Source organism: Salvelinus sp. IW2-2015, unplaced genomic scaffold (assembly GCF_002910315.2).
Source record: "Salvelinus sp. IW2-2015 unplaced genomic scaffold, ASM291031v2 Un_scaffold1069, whole genome shotgun sequence".
NCBI classification, from domain to species: domain Eukaryota; kingdom Metazoa; phylum Chordata; class Actinopteri; order Salmoniformes; family Salmonidae; genus Salvelinus; species Salvelinus sp. IW2-2015.
The window spans coordinates 245,725-261,878 of NW_019942715.1; the positions used below are offsets into that span (position 1 = coordinate 245,725).

A 16,154-nucleotide genomic window follows, 5' to 3' on the forward strand; every position below is an offset into this window, starting at 1 on the left:
GGTCGAATGTGTGTGTGTGTGTGTGTGTGTGGTGTTGGTGTGTGTGTGTGTGTGTGTGTGTGTGTGGTGTGTGTGTGTGTGTGTGTGTGTGTGTGTGTGTGTGTGTGTGTGTGTGTGTGTTGTGTGTGTGTGTGTGTGTGCGCGCTGGAATAAGCCTGCAGTGAAAGTGTTCTTTCTCACTTTTTTCCCGATCCGCAATCAAGTAATGTTGCCATGCCCTCTTTCTGTTTGCTATGAATTTGGAACACATGCCTTCTCAGTTCTCTGCTCTTCCCCCCGGGCTTACATTGGCACATTTCACTTCTTTACGGCATCTGAGGCTATTCTGACAGTGGGTACAGAACCCAGGTGTGAGTCCTCAGGTGTGAAATTGGAGACAGGTTGAATGTTTTTGTGTTTTTTGGAGGCATTGCAGGTGTGTGCATGCATGTTGTAAAGCAAGTGATTGAGTGATTCATGGTATTTTAGAGTTTGTGGTCACCGGGTCTTTGTGAGTAGCTGACACCTGTGGCCATTATGGGTATTCCGGTGGGTAGAAATGCAGTGCCCTGAAAAGGTATTTGCCCCTTTTTGGGGTTTTCTCTATTTTTACATGTTTTTGATACTGAATTAGCAGATCTTCAACCAGAATCTAATATTAGATAAAGGGAACATCAGTTTACAAATAACCCAAAAAATTATACTTATTTTATTTATTTAAATAACAAAGTTATGCAACTGTGTGAAAAATGAATTGCACCCTTACACTCAATAACTGGTTGTGCCACCTTTAGCTGCAATGACTGCAGCCAAATGCYGCCTCTAGTTGTTGATCAGTCTCTCACATCGCTGTAGAAGAATTTTGGCCCACTCTTGCATGCAGAACTGCTTTAACTCTGGGCCAAAATTCCTCCACAGCGACGTGAGAGACTGATTAACAACTCCAGGAAGCGTTTGGTTGGAGTCATTGAATCTAAAGGTGTCACAAGCAGTTATTGAGTGTGAGGGGCAATTACTTTTTCACACGGGCATTGGGTGTTGCATAACTTTGGTTATGAAATAAGTATGTAATTATTGTGTTCTTTGTTCACTCAGGTTCCCATTGTCTAATATTAGGTTTTGGTTGAAGATCTGATAATATTCAGTGTAAAAAAAATATGCAAAAGTAGAGAATTAAAAAGGGGCAAATACTTTTTCACAGCACTGTATGTTTGTTTGTTTGACTGTATGTAAGGTGGATATGTGAACAGTATTGCAGATGCGGGTGAGTTTCTTTTGCTCGTATTGTATCCCCATCAGTGTCTTTTCTCCAAAATTGGATGAAAGTGCAATAGTTTATTCTTCTACAACCCTCTGTCCTCGCTTGCCCCTTACACAAATTAAAACATTGCTGGCCCTTTATTTAATATTTTTATAACTAAGTTTCAATCATTCTGAGATTATATTTAAAGTGAAGGGATAAAGGACTAATGAGTCTGAGTTGTACATACAGTTTACTGTTCATTAAATTAATTTATTGCAGATGTCAGGGACGGATTTCCTTTTTTAAACCAATGTAAAAGTGCCAATGTTGAAGGAATGGCTTTGGTCCCTGAAAATGTGGCCAAAATGCAGGTCTTTGCTGTTTCTCGATTTGTATTTTAAAGAACCTCAGGCTTGGGAATAAAATGGCACTTTGAATGGTCTGTAAACTATCTGTGTTTGAGTTTAAAGAAAAGTTAATAATGTATTTCTTTTAAATTATTTGTCATTTTCAAGTGTATTGATTAAAAAAAGAATTTGAACCATTGTCTCTAATACTTTCTTTATTCAGTGTGTTTTGGGTAAGTTTGTTGTCTCCTCTTTGGATAGCATAAAGTTGTCGCGTATGTGTGAGAGTGTGATGTCTGATCCATTGCATGCAGAAGTTGCAGAACCTAATGAGCACAATATGTTGAAAAGACGTTTCAACTGATTTTGCTTACTGAGAAGAGTTCCCCTTTTTGACGTAGCTTGAAAAAAAACTTAGAGGGGCAACCTGCAATTGAACTTCCATTTTTAGAATTTTAAATTAATGATATATACGGGTATATAATAATAATCCATTGATTATTGAAGAATATAACATATTGTCTCATGAGCTTAGGTCAATTGTCATACTCCACCAGAACTGAAAATATAAGCTGTTTTACTCCAATGTTTGTAAACAATGTAATTTGAAACGAAAGCTGTATAGCCTCAATTAGTTAATTCTATAATTTTGACGTCATGGATGGTCAGTCCTTGCATCCATAGCTCTGTATATGAATTTGAGAGTGGTTGCGTTTGGTTACAGTGGTTACATACAGCAGCAGGGCGGGCCTTATTGTTAGAACTGCAGATTTACCCTTTTATCGTAAACAACTTATAATTTTCCCGAGATATAATTTATCAATAAAATATAAAACAAATACATATACATTTAAAAATATATATTAACTTGTGAAACAAACAAAGTTCAGTATGAACTTCAAGGGCACCACCTATGGACTACCCGGACACAAGGGAGTGTCGGAATTTCCGGTGACGTCACTGCGTCTCAATATCCATAATGGGTCTGCAGCTGTCTGGAGAGCAACAATAACAAGAGAAGCTCAGCGATAAAACGAGTTATTGTCTCATATCTGACACCTTTGCTAGCCCCAACTTCACATCATTCTGTCACCAACACTCTTGGTGAATTAACTCTGGCCTCCGCTTCCTCCGACTCGGAAACCGGCGGAGCGTCGCCGCCACCGCTGAAGAAATACCGAGCTTCGGTGGCGGAGGGAGCAGGGGGGCTTGGGGCTGCAATTGGGTCAGCGGCCCTGTCTACAGTTGTGGGGATTTTAACTTTTCCCAATTCACCCGTTGCTCCTATCATTCGATTCAATCCGCACAGTGTAGCCCACATCAACATTAATAACATGCAGGCCAACGGGGCAGGGCAGGGTCAAGATTCGGAGCTGTCCTGCCTAAACAACAGTGCGCAAAACGGAGAGTCGTCCTCCGCCGGGGAAGCTCACACTAACGTTAATGGACTGTCCACAACAAACAATGGGAACTCTGTCAGTAACAACGACGGTATCCCATCCCCAGCAGCATCCAACAACACCGTGTCTTCGGATGCAAACTCCGTGAAAAAGAAGAAATGTCTTTCTCAGTCAGAGGAAGATGTCATTAGACTTATAGGGCAACATTTACACGATTTAGGACTTAAGTAAGTAACGTTAGCTAACGTTCGCTTCCTAGCTAGCTGTCAGCTGATGCTAAATAATGTCCTTCATAATAAACGCGAATAAAGCAAGTCATCATGTTGACAGCGACTAGTTCGGTGAGATAAACAGAGGGGTTTTGTAGAGGTAAATGGAATACAGCACGGGTCCTTTAGAAAATTGAGGGAGAAAGATGGCCCATTATTGCACAATTTAGCTCGTCTTGGTAGGAAGCTAGCTAACGTTAACTGTTACTTTGGGGTCCAGAAATGGGACTTCATGAAATGACAAGAACATGCAGTTTTCTCGTTAAGTTACCTAAAGAAACTACACTTCCCTAATCATCAGCCATATGCATACTTATATATTTTTAAGTGTAATTAAAAATATGCTCATAATGATATTACTCTTGGGAGTTGCCAAGACCATGGAAACGGTCAAATCTAGTGCATAATGCTTTGAGAATGTTTGGTTACTCGATAGTATTTGCATGTCAATCAAGCCACAAGGTCACGTGAAATCGATCTGTTTTCGTTAAGAATTTTGAAAATTGAACGGTCACAACATTTGCCTCCAACGTTAAAGATATGTCTACATATTTGATACAGCACAAGTCGAATTGTTTAGGACTTTGGCAAGTCATTGATAAAGATACAATGATCAGGCATTGTGATGTTATACTTGACCAAGTAATAAGTTAGTAAACATGATTCAAATTAATTACTTTTTTATAACTTGGTCAGGACTCTGACAAAATAAGAAATTGAACAAATATTTGTGTTGAATATATGTACATAAAATAATGCTATTTGCAAATACTTTGTATTTCTCCTTTGCAAGTTCTCACCCTCCCCCTCTCATCTACAGTCAGACAGTGGACCTGTTGATGCAGGAGTCTGGCTGCAGACTGGAGCATCCCTCTGCCACAAAGTTCCGCAACCATGTGGTGGAAGGAGAGTGGGACAAGGTGATGAAACCATTTTAGATGTTTTTATTTTTAATCATCTAACCTTAGAGGTACACAACACATCTATTCTACTTATTTTATAAATTTCTCTCAAACTTTTTAAACAACAATTTTGCTTATTAAGTTGAAATGTACAGTAGTTAGAAAACAGAAAATAACCTGTGTCACTTTTTTTGTTTGAATATAGGCTGAAAGTGACCTGAATGAGCTAAAAGCATTGATGCATTCTCCAAGTGCTATTGTGGTAAGCCCAACAGTGCTACAGTTAGTGCTGAGTGATTGGTCGGTTTTGATTATATAAAAAAAAAAAAAAAAAAACGTTTAAATTCTTGTTTTTTAACATTAAATGCATAAATGCTGTACCACAGAATAAAACAATGAATTACTGCTTATCACTTATTAACCATAATCTATACACATTTAATAAATATTTCAGTTGTTTTGTATGTTACATTTGTTTTAGGCCTATTTGATTGCTATTATTTCATTCCACGCCATCATCTCATCTCTATAGAGCTGATGCTTATGCTGTCTGACAAAATCACTATTTTAGTAGTTCTTCACAGTAATAAATAAGGCATACTTTTATGACTGCTACCAACTATCAATCTTAGATTATGTATTTACAGATAGCGATACCACACAAAGCAACTGCTCTCTATCCCTATTGATTGTGTGTTCTTCTGTCTCTTGATTATGGTCATTGTAGGTAATTACCATGTTTTCTGCCCCAAACTATGTAGAATATTGGCCTGTTGGAAAATCCTTACTACATTGTGCAGTTCGTAGTAGGATGTATGGGCTACATTTGCTGTAAAATAGACAACCATTTTGAAATGTTTTAAGATGCATGTGCTTAACTCATAATGCACTCATTTTCCTCCCCTGTCTGTCTTATTTTCTCCTCTATAGCGGATGAAGTTCCTGCTCCTGCAGCAGAAGTACCTGGAGTATCTGGAGGATGCCAAGGTCCTGGAGGCGCTGCAGGTCCTGAGAGCTGAGCTCACTCCCCTCAAGTACAACACAGAGCGCATCCACATCCTGAGCGGGTAGCTACCTCTGATCAACAGTCCTAATGCCCTACCACACCCTAAAGAAATGGCCTAGATCACAGAGATATAGCTAAGCCTTTTTTGAAATTGAAACCGCTGTCACTTGTAGTGCCTTTTAAAACTAATTTGATCCACGTCCATTGCAATGTGACAACTAACTATTCCATCAGTGAGGAGTGTTTGTGTTGGAGTACAGCCAAATCCTCATTCAGTATGGTCGATGGTATGGATTTGTTAACGACACATTTTTTTGCTCCTCTTTGAATTTTAGCTGATTTTGAGTTAGACAGGGAATCCCATTATTCTAGCTGACTGTCTCCGTGGTGCTGGGGGCGAGTCCTGCAGGGCAGCCTAATACTGATGTCATCTATTTCCAAGGTACCTGATGTGCAGCCATGCAGAGGAACTGAGAGCAAAGGCAGAGTGGGAGGGTAAAGGCACTGCCTCCCGCACTAAACTCCTGGACAAGTTACAGAGTGAGTGCCATCTTCCACGCACACATACACACCCGCACATACACATCTCACACACACACACACACACACACACACAACACACACACACACACACACAACACACACACACACACACACACACACACACACACACACCACATCCTCCCATTCAGCCTTCCCCCCCTGGTTTTAAGATGAGTGCACCTTTATTATCGAATTAATTCCTCTTGTTGTGTTCTGAGAATATGAAATATACTTATTCATGTCACCGAGGGAGAGAGGGAAATGTATAACGTTTACATTCTGTCTGGATATGTTATTGTTAGCCATCAGGGATCCTATGGGAGGAGAAAAGACACAGTCTCAGCATAGGAGAAAGGGTTCAATATCAGTGCTTATGTGAAAATGTTTGGTTTGAGCTATATTAAGCGTCCGTGAGTTTTAATAGGTTCATGTAGAACCTAACACTCTCCAGATTAGAAACAGAATTGATGGTCTTTAAACACATATTTTGTTCCTCTTCTTTTCCGAGTGACATTTTAAGAAGAGACTTTCTTTTAAACAATGTATCTCTCTCCCTCTATCTTTGTTCACCTCATTCCTATCTTATCACACTGTGGCTCATTCCCTCCCTTCTCCTGTCTTTAGCGTACCTGCCTCCCTCTGTGATGCTGCCTCCGCGCCGGCTGCAGACCCTGCTGAGGCAGGCTGTGGAGCTGCAGAGAGAGCGTTGCCTCTACCACAACACCAAACTGGACAGTGGCCTGGACTCTGTGTCCCTCCTCCTGGACCACGCCTGCAGCCGGTAAGGCTCTTCACTCTATACTCTGTCTATATTTGTCTGTCCTTTCTGTGTTCATTCCCTTAATTTGGCTGTCAAAATTGCCTTGCCTTAGACCGTAGCTGTAATGGTCTTACTTCCCAGTAATAGTTTGTTTTGCTTCTATTGTGGTTATGTCATAAGATTGTATGTATAGATCATATGTATTCACGTGCCATTGACTAATGTTCGTTTTCTGACGGTCACATTTTCTAACTGGGTAGGAAATTAAGTGCTTCCTTTAAACCAATGCTAAAACCTTACCGCATTGTCATTATCTGCCCTGGTTTAAAAATATATACACTGCTCAAAAAAATAAAGGGAACACTTAAACAACACAATGTAACTCCAAGTCAATCACACTTCTGTGAAATCAAACTGTCCACTTAGGAAGCAACACTGATTGACAATAAATTTCACATGCTGTTGTGCAAATGGAATAGACAACAGGTGGAAATTATAGGCAATTAGCAAGACACCCCCAATAAAGGAGTGGTTCTGCAGGTGGTGACCCACAAGACCACTTCTCAGTTCCTATGCTTCCTGGCTGATGTTTTTGGTCACTTTTGAATGCTGGCGGTGCTTTCACTCTAGTGGTAGCATGAGACGGAGTCTACAACCCACACAAGTGGCTCAGGTAGTGCAGCTCATCCAGGATGGCACTCTAGTGTCCAGACATGGAGGCGCTACCAGGAGACAGGCCAGTACATCAGGAGACGTGGAGGAGGCCGTAGGAGGGCAACAACCCAGCAGCAGGACCGCTACCCCTGCCTTTGTGCAAGGAGGAGCAGGAGGAGCACTGCCAGAGCCCTGCAAAATGACCTCCAGCAGGCCACAAATGTGCATGTGTCTGCTCAAACGGGTCAGAAACAGACTCCATGAGGGGTGGATGAGGGCCCGACGTCTACAGGTGGGGGTTGTGCTTACAGCCCAACACCGTGCAGGACGTTTGGCATTTGCCAGAGAACACCAAGATTGGCAAATTCGCCACTGGCGCCTTGTGCTCTTCACAGATGAAAGCAGGTTCACACTGAGCACATTTGACAGACTGACAGAGTCTGGAGACGCCGTGGAGAACGTTCTGCTGCCTGCAACATCCTCCAGCATGACCGGTTTGGTGGTCAGTCATGGTGTGGGGTGGCATTTCTTTGGGGGCCGCGCAGCCCTCCATGTGCTCACCAGAGGTAGCCGGACTGCCATTAGGTACCGAGATGAGATCCTCAGACCCCTTGTGAGACCATATGCTGGTGCGGTTGGCCCTGGGTTCCTCCTAATGCAAGACAATGCTAGACCTCATGTGGCTAGAGTGTGTCAGCAGTTCCTGCAAGAGGAAGGCATTGATGCTATGGACTGGCCCGCCCGTTCCCCAGACCTGAATCCAATTGAGCACATCTGGGACATCATGTCTCGCTCCATCCACCAACGCCACGTTGCACCACAGACTGTCCAGAGTTGGCGGATTCTTTAGTCCAGGTCTGGGAGGAGATCCCTCAGGAGACCATCCGCCACCTCATCAGGAGCATGCCCAGGCGTTGTAGGGAGGTCATACAGGCACGTGGAGGCCACACACACTACTGAGCCTCATTTTGACTTGTTTTAAGGACATTACATCAAAGTTGGATCAGCCTGTAGTGTGGTTTTCCACTTTAATTTTGAGTGTGACTCCAAATCCAGACCTCCATGGGTTGATAAATTTGATTTCCATTGATCATTTTTGTGTGATTTTGTTGTCAGCACATTCAACTATGTAAAGAAAAAAGTATTTAATAAGAATATTTCATTCATTCAGATCTAGGATGTGTTATTTTAGTTTTCCCTTTATTTTTTTGAGCAGTGTATATTAGGTACCCACACTAGCTGGGTAGAACGTTCAGGGTGATAAGTTCTATTCCTGGAATTAACAAAACCTTATTCTCTCCTATATATTCTCTCCTATATGTCCTCTCTCCCTGACGTCTGAGTGTTGTTATCTACAGGAAACAGTTCCCTTGCTACACCCAGCAGATCCTCACCGAACACTGCAATGAAGTGTGGTTCTGCAAGTTCTCCAATGACGGCACCAAACTGGCMACGGGATCCAAAGACACCACAGTCATCGTGTGGCATGTCAACACAGTAGGAACCTTTCTCATTACAGATGAACCATTATCACGCTGATAAGTGTATCAGGTTTTAGTAAACCGAGCATAAGAGAGGGGGGGTTTCAAAGGGGTGGCGGAGGCGGGAAGATGTGAACTTTGGGGGAAATTATTAGCTGAGGTGATAACTGTGCTGCTGATTGACAGGAGAGTCACCAGTTGAAGCTGATGAAGACTCTMGAGGGCCACGCCTACGGTGTCTCATACCTGGCCTGGAGCCCTGATGACACTTACTTGATTGCCTGTGGCCCCGATGACTGCTCAGAGCTGTGGCTGTGGAATGTACAGGTAACGTTGGATTTACTTTTTTATCCAGAAAGCTTGCTGTTGGAAAGATCAAAAGTCCTCTACAAAGTTCTATTCGTCAATGATTGTGTTGCGGGTAAATTAGAGATGACTTCCACATCTCACTCTCACCAGGATGAAAATGGTAGTTGTTATTGTCATGTTATTACTAGGCATTAAAAAAGTTTAAAGGTTTTTAAAAAAGTCCTCCCTGCTCACTCACCCATGTCTCTTGTCATTGGCCAGACGGGTGAGTTGCGGACAAAAATGAGCCAATCACACGAGGACAGTCTGACCAGTGTGGCTTGGAATCCAGACGGCAAACGCTTCGTCACCGGAGGCCAGAGGGGCCAATTCTACCAGTGTGTGAGTGTCTTCCATCAGGGTGTGACCTGTCTGTCTCAGCATAAGGGCAGATTGAGCTATTGTGTGTGTTGGGACGAATCAGTGCATTTAGGTTGATATAACCTTATCCCCAGGATCTGGATGGTAACCTGCTGGACTCGTGGGAAGGAGTAAGGGTTCAGTGCCTGTGGTGCCTGGGTGACGCTCGGACCGTCCTGGCATCAGACACACACCAGCGTATCCGTGGTTACAACTTTGAGGACCTTACGGACAGAAACATGTGAGTTAGTCCCATCCATTGTCATATCTAATCATTGTTTCTATATGCACGAGGCCCATCCTGTGCTYATACAAGTTCTGTGTTTGTGCTGCACTTCCACAGAGTCCAGGAGGACCATCCAATCATGTCTTTCACAGTTTCAAAGAACGGGAGGTTAGCTCTGCTGAATGTGGCTACTCAGGTGAGTGGTTTGGCTTTTCTTTGGGGGGGGGGGGTTGGTTTGGTCAGGATTATGTCGAGCTGTCTGAGAGTACACCGGTCAATATTCTGTCTGTCTGTAGGGTGTGCACCTGTGGGACCTACATGACCGGGTGCTGGTGAGGAAGTATCAGGGTGTGACACAGGGCTTCTACACCATCCACTCCTGCTTTGGAGGACACAACGAAGACTTCATCGCCAGTGGGAGTGAGGGTAAGGCCACGTCCTCTTCTAGTCGATGTGTCCAAATTATGCTTTGACATTACTTTCAGTATTATTTGTTAACCTGTCAGTATAACCACACTAACTCACTCACACACCAGGGCTGTTTATTAGCTCATTCAACGGAAAACGTTTTCAAACAGTTTGCAAAGGAAAATTAACATTTATTTTTGTAAGGCCAGGTAGTCCCTCCCTGTTTGTCTGTTTTCTTCCATTTGTTGCCTAATGAACATGACCCAGGATAAGGTAGAGGCGAATGTTTAACACTCACATGGTCTGGTTTATACTGTGTGTCCTCCATCTACAGATCACAAAGTGTACATCTGGCACAGGCGCAGTGAGCTGCCCATCGCAGAGTTGACAGGTCATTCACGTACAGTGAACTGTGTGAGCTGGAATCCTGTAGTGCCCGGTCTCCTGGCCAGCGCCTCAGACGACGGCACCGTCCGAATCTGGGGGCCCGCCCCTTTCCTTGATGTCCAGGACGCTGAGGGGCTAAACGGTACGGATTTATTTGACATCATACTTTAACTAGTGGCCTAGAGCCTTCTTTATATCTGCCATATGTTTTTGGGTTCAGTGTCTATTATTACCATAGCCTCTACACTGTAATTATGAGACAAAGTGGTGTAAAATACAATTTGAAAGGTTTTTAAGTCTATTGTGTAGGGGTGGACCAAGAAGTTAAGGTAATATACATGCAAGTGCTCTTCTATAATTAACTCTACATACGGCATTGTTGGGAGATTTGGAAAGCCATAATCAATCAACAGTATAATTGTACTTTGGGTAAAACTGTGTATCTTTAACATACAATCTGTAGATCCTATAGGATTAGACAGGTTCAGAATTTATGTGATACAGCACAGTTGAAAAATATATGGCACATGGAAATCATACGAGGGCAGTTTACGGCAATAGGTGGGATGGACTGAGAGTAGCTGAGGGGTGGTTTTAAAAGCTCATGTTCTATAATAGTTATGACTGACAACGTAATGTATAAATAAGTACTATTCTATATAGATGTAATGCATATAAAAATATCATTATTTTATTCTTGCTATGTAACTACTGTAAAAAAAAGAAAAAAAGAAAGAAGTGGCATCTATGTAAAACGTGTGTAGACTACATGTAACAAGAAAATAAAAAAACTGTAAGAACAACGTTTATTTTTGTCATCCGAAGAAGGGGATGGGCAAAAATAAATGTTCAAAAAATAAACAATAAATGAAAATGCTGTTCTGTTTCTCTCTCTCTCCCTGAAAGAATGTTGTAGCATGGACAGCTGATGATGACCTTGGAGCAGAAGACACTACTTCTCGAATCCAGGAGAAAAACACTAAACTCTAACGAATGAAGCAGAGAAACTATTGCGTTTTGGCAGCTGCTTTCTGAAGGTTTGGCTCTGGTCTGGGGCTGTGCTCCAGCGGAGGGTGATAACGTCACACACACGGAGATGTCAGACAAATCACTTAAATTAACTGATTACCAAGCAGCCACCTTGACTGACCTCCCACCTCCTCTTACCTGTGTGGCTCACAGTGTCTGATGTCTGTTGCACCTCCTGTGTTCAGCCAGGCCCCATCCTCTTTCGTCTTGGAGCTAACCCCAGGACTGCCACCTTTCACCTGCCTCGTCGAGAGTTTATTATTTATTATTGATAGTATTATTTATTGTCATGATTAGTACGTTGATATATAGAGAGAGGGCTGTAGTGGTGGAGAGTGGTAAGGGTATATACAGTGCTGTGAAAAAGTATTTGCCCCTTTTTAATTCTCTACTTTTGCATATTTTTTATACTAAATGTTATCAGATCTTCAACCAAAACCGAATATTAGATAAAGGGAACCTGAGTGAACAAATAACTCAACAATTACATACTMATTTCATAACCAAAGTTATGCAACACCCAATTCCTCTGTGTGAAAAAGTAATTGCACCCTTACACTCAGTAACTGGTTATGCCACCTTTAGCTACAATGACTCGAACCAAACGCTTCCTGTAGTTGTTGATCAGTCTCTCATGTCGCTGTGGAGGAATTTTGGCCCACTCTTCCATGCAGAACTGCTTTAACTCGGCGACATTTGTAGGTTTTCAAGTCTTGCCACAACATCTCAATTGGGATTAGGTCTGGACTTTGACTAGGCCATTCCAAAACTTCAAATTTGTTGCTTTTTAGCCATTTTCATGTAGACTTGATTGTGTGTTTTGGATCATGTCTTGCTGCATGACCCAGCTGCGTTTCAGCTTCAGCTCACGGACGGATAGCCTGACAATCTCCTGTAGAATTCTCTGATACAGAGCAGAATTCATGGTTTGTTCTATTAAGGCAAGTCACCCAGGTCCTGAGGCAGCAAAGCATCCCCAAACTATCACACTACCACCATCATACTTAAGGTTTTTATTGTGGAATGCAGTGTTTGGTTTTCGCCAGGCGTAATGGGACACATGTCATCATAAAAGTTATACTTTTGAATCATCTGTCCATAGAACATTCTTCCAAGAGTCTTAATGAAAGTCCATGTGCATTTTGGCAAACTTGAGTCAACTTTGTGAATAAGGGTCCCGTTATGTCTAGCGAAAACCAAACACCACAGTAAGAAACTCATACCAACGGTCAAGCATGGTGCTGGTAGTGGGATGGTTTGGGGATGCTTTGCTGCCTTAGGAGCTGGACGACTTGCCTTAATAGAAGGAACCATGATTTCTGCTCTGTATCAGAGAATTCTACAGGAGAATATCAGGCCATCAGTCTGTGAGCTGAAGCGCAGCTGGGTCATGCAGCAARACAATGATCCTAAACACCCAATCAAGTCTACATGAAAATGGTTAAAAAGTAACACATTTTATGTTTTGGAATGGATTAGTCAAAGTCCAGACCTAATCCCAATTGAGATGTTGTGGCAGGACTTGACAAAAGCAGTTCATGCTTGAAAATCCCAAAATATCGCTGAGTTAAAGCAGTTCTGCATGCAAGAGTGGGCCAAAATTCCTCCACGGCAATGTGAGAGACTGATCAATAACTACAGGAAGCATTTGGTTGCAGTCATTGCATCTAAAGGTGGCACAACCAGTTAAAGAGTGTAAAGGGGGCAATTACTTTTTCACACAGGGTAATTGGGTGTTGCATAACTTTGTTAATAATGTTTTTTGTAAACTCGGGTTCCCTTTATCTAATATTGGGTTTTGATTGAAGATCTGATAACATTCAGTATCAAAAATATGCCAAAAGAAGGAAGGGGGCAAATACTTTTCACGGCACTGTATATCTATGTTGTTCTTCCAACAGGAAAGTCATTTTTTATTGGTTTATTCATTGCCTCTAATAAACCTCAATGTATATGAGATTGGGGTTTTCACACGGTGAAATAATGACGTATTTGGTTCACCTCAAACTTTTAGCTATTTTTAAATGACAGGACTTACAGGCATTTTAACTGAATCGGATGGATATAAAATCCACAAATCTAAGTGAATCTTGGAGATGCTTATATGGTTATGATTATTACATTTGTTTAGTGTTTTTTAACACAGTAAAATACCCTTTTAAATTGGATGTAGCTTTGTTTCCCCAAAGGATGGGATGGTGAGATTGATGTGCATGTTGCTTAGGCCTCACTGCTGCCAGAAGAAACCATTTTGACCACCTGTGGTTCATAGCTAAATAGCATTTGATTATATGGTGGCTATGCTCTTACTCTTCAGAGTCCATGCTAGACCTAGTGAAGCACGTGCTGAGGCTAACTTTCTAATGGGAATGTTTAGGAGGTTATAAACTGAGCAAAAAAAGAAACGTCTCACTGTCAACTGCGTTTATTTTCAGCAAACTTAACATGTGTAAATATTTGTATGAACATAACAACATTCAACAACTGAGACATAAACTGAACAAGTTCCACAGACATGTGACTAACAGAAATTGAATAATGTGTCCCTGATCAAAGGGGGGGGGGTCAAAATCAAAAGTAACAGTCAGTATCTGGTGTGGCCACCAGCTGCATTAAGTACTACAGTCCATCTTCTCATGGACTGCACCAGATTTGCCAGTTCTTTCTGTAAGATGGTACCCCACTCTTCCACAAAGGCACCTGCAAGTTCCCGGACATTTCTGGGGGGAATGGCCCTAGCCCTCACCCTCCGATCCAACAGGTCCCAGACGTGCTCAATGGGATTGAGATCCGGGCTCTTCACTGGCCATGGCAGAACACTGACATTCCTGTCTTGCAGGAAATTACGCACAGAACGAGCAGTATGGCATTGTCATGCTGGAGGGCGATGTCAGAATGAGCCTGCAGGAAGGGTACCACATGAGGGAGGAGGATGTCTTCCCTGTAACGCACAGCATTGAGATTGCCTGCAATGACAACAAGCTCAGTCCGATGATGTTGTGACACACCGCCCCAGACCATGATGGACCCTCCACCTCCAAATCGATCCTACTCCAGAGTACAGGCCTCGGTGTAACGCTCATTCCTTCGACGATAAACGCGAGTCCGACCACCACCCCTGGTGAGACAAAACAGTGACTCGTCAGTGAAGAGCACTTTTTGCCAGTCCAGCGACGGTGGGTTTGTGCCCATAGGCAACGTTGTTGCCGGTGATGTCTGGTGAGGACCTGCCTTACAACAGGCCTACAAGCCCCCAGTCCAGCCTCTCTCAGCCTATTGCGGACAGTCTGAGCACTGATAGAGGGATTGTGCATTCCTGGTGTAACTCGGGCAGTTGTTGTTGCCATCCTGTACCTGTTCCGCAGGTGTGATGTTCGGATGTACCGAACCTGTGCAGGTGTTGTTACACGTGGTCTGCCACTGCGAGGACGATCAACTGTCCGTCCTACCTCCCTGTAGCGCTGACTTAGGCGTCTCACAGTGCGGACATTGCAGTTCATTGCCCTGCCCACATCTGCAGTCCTCATGCCTCCTTGCAGCATGCCTAAGGCACGTTCACGCAGATGAGCAGGGACCCTGGGCATCTTTCTTTTGGTGTTTTTCAGAGTCAGTATAAAGGCCTCTTTAGTGTCCTAAGTTTTCATAACTGACCTTAATTTCCTACTGTCTGTAAGCTGTTAGTGTCTTAATGACCGCTCCACAGGTGCATGTTCATTAATTGTTTATGGTTCATTGAACAAGCATGGGAAACAGTGTTTAAACCCTTTACAATGAAGATCTGTAAAGTTATTTGGATTTTTACTAATTATCTTTGAAAGACCGGGTCCTGAGAAAGGGACGTTTCTTTTTTTGCTGAGTTTAGTTGTGGAGAGGTTAGGTAATGGAGGAGGAATTGCTTAAACTTGCTGTTTGAACTGGGTTGTATCACCCTTAACAGCAATGGGGTTAACTGGGTTTTCCTTGACTTGTGTCCACCATTGTGCTGTTTTCATTTTACCTCCATTTCCCTCATCTTTATCGCTTACATTTTTGGTGTATCCACTTTTTTTCTCTAGCTGTGGTGAAATTAGCATTTATTTGCTGCTTTGTTTGTTTTTCCTTTTCCTGATTTATGTATTMAATACAGGCTGACATAAAATGTCTTTGAAAAAAACTTGCTTATCTGTTTATGGCTCTTGTTAATTTTGTTACTATAGTTTATTTGTTTCTCATTTTCCCTGTACTATCATTGGCCTCTTCAAACATTTAACATGTGTGTATCAGATAATTCTGAACATGTACAAATTGTTCCTGTTGGACAGTCAAGCAAAATAAGCTTTTCTGATGTGTTATGGCATGTATAATGAGATCGTGTAAGAACAGCGTATAGGCTAAGCATTTTTCTGTGACAGATCTCCCCTGCATCAGGCGAGCGCCTGCCCACAGGTCATTACAGCCACCACCAGCTTGTTCTATTACAGAAGACTGATCGATATAAAAATATGTATACACACCTCAGTACAGGTCGAACACGAAAACAATCACAGATGTGTTCTAGGTTCAGCTTATGCAAGTTGTTCTTTTGAGACGTACCTTATTTTGGGGCTTCTTATTTCCTTCTCCTTGCTGTAAATGCTTGGCGAGGTGAGAAGCCATTATTAGGTTTGTTTGTTAGCAGCTAGGTTCGGAAGAATCCGTTTTGCATTTAAGTGTTATTACAAAAAGTGATTGTACTGTTATGTAACGTTGTGTAGGAGAAGTTATGTATGCATATTTTCAATAAAGCATTCAGGGTTTTAAGACCGTGAGTGATGGCTTTAATGATTAGCAGCT

General features: G+C 42.4%; 2 protein-coding genes across 3 annotated transcripts; one reads left to right on the top strand and one right to left on the bottom strand.

Annotated features, from left to right (window-relative positions):
• The first annotated feature begins 2,520 nt into the window (after positions 1–2,520).
• LOC112069659 (WD repeat-containing protein 26) lies at positions 2,521–16,121 on the top strand. Of its 2 annotated transcripts, none has more exons than XM_024137017.2 (14): positions 2,521–3,196; positions 4,059–4,158; positions 4,346–4,402; positions 5,071–5,207; positions 5,589–5,686; positions 6,314–6,470; positions 8,462–8,600; positions 8,771–8,911; positions 9,155–9,274; positions 9,388–9,533; positions 9,636–9,714; positions 9,815–9,944; positions 10,261–10,455; positions 11,220–16,121. In XM_024137017.2, exons 1-14 carry the CDS (start codon positions 2,904–2,906, stop codon positions 11,240–11,242), a joined length of 1,815 nt encoding a protein of 604 aa, XP_023992785.1. In that variant the 5' UTR covers positions 2,521–2,903; the 3' UTR covers positions 11,243–16,121. The 2 variants fall into 2 exon arrangements, with proteins under 2 accessions (XP_023992785.1, XP_023992784.1); XM_024137016.2 differs by having other exon boundaries at positions 11,230–16,121.
• LOC112069662 (uncharacterized) lies at positions 14,240–15,568 on the bottom strand (the record flags this gene model as incomplete). The annotated part of the gene is made up of 2 exons (XM_024137023.2): positions 14,496–15,568; positions 14,240–14,411 (listed from the first exon to the last, which is right to left on the bottom strand). Coding segments are annotated over exons 1-2 (603 nt in total), but the record flags the coding sequence as incomplete, so codon positions are not given.
• Positions 16,122–16,154: the final 33 nt, after the last annotated feature.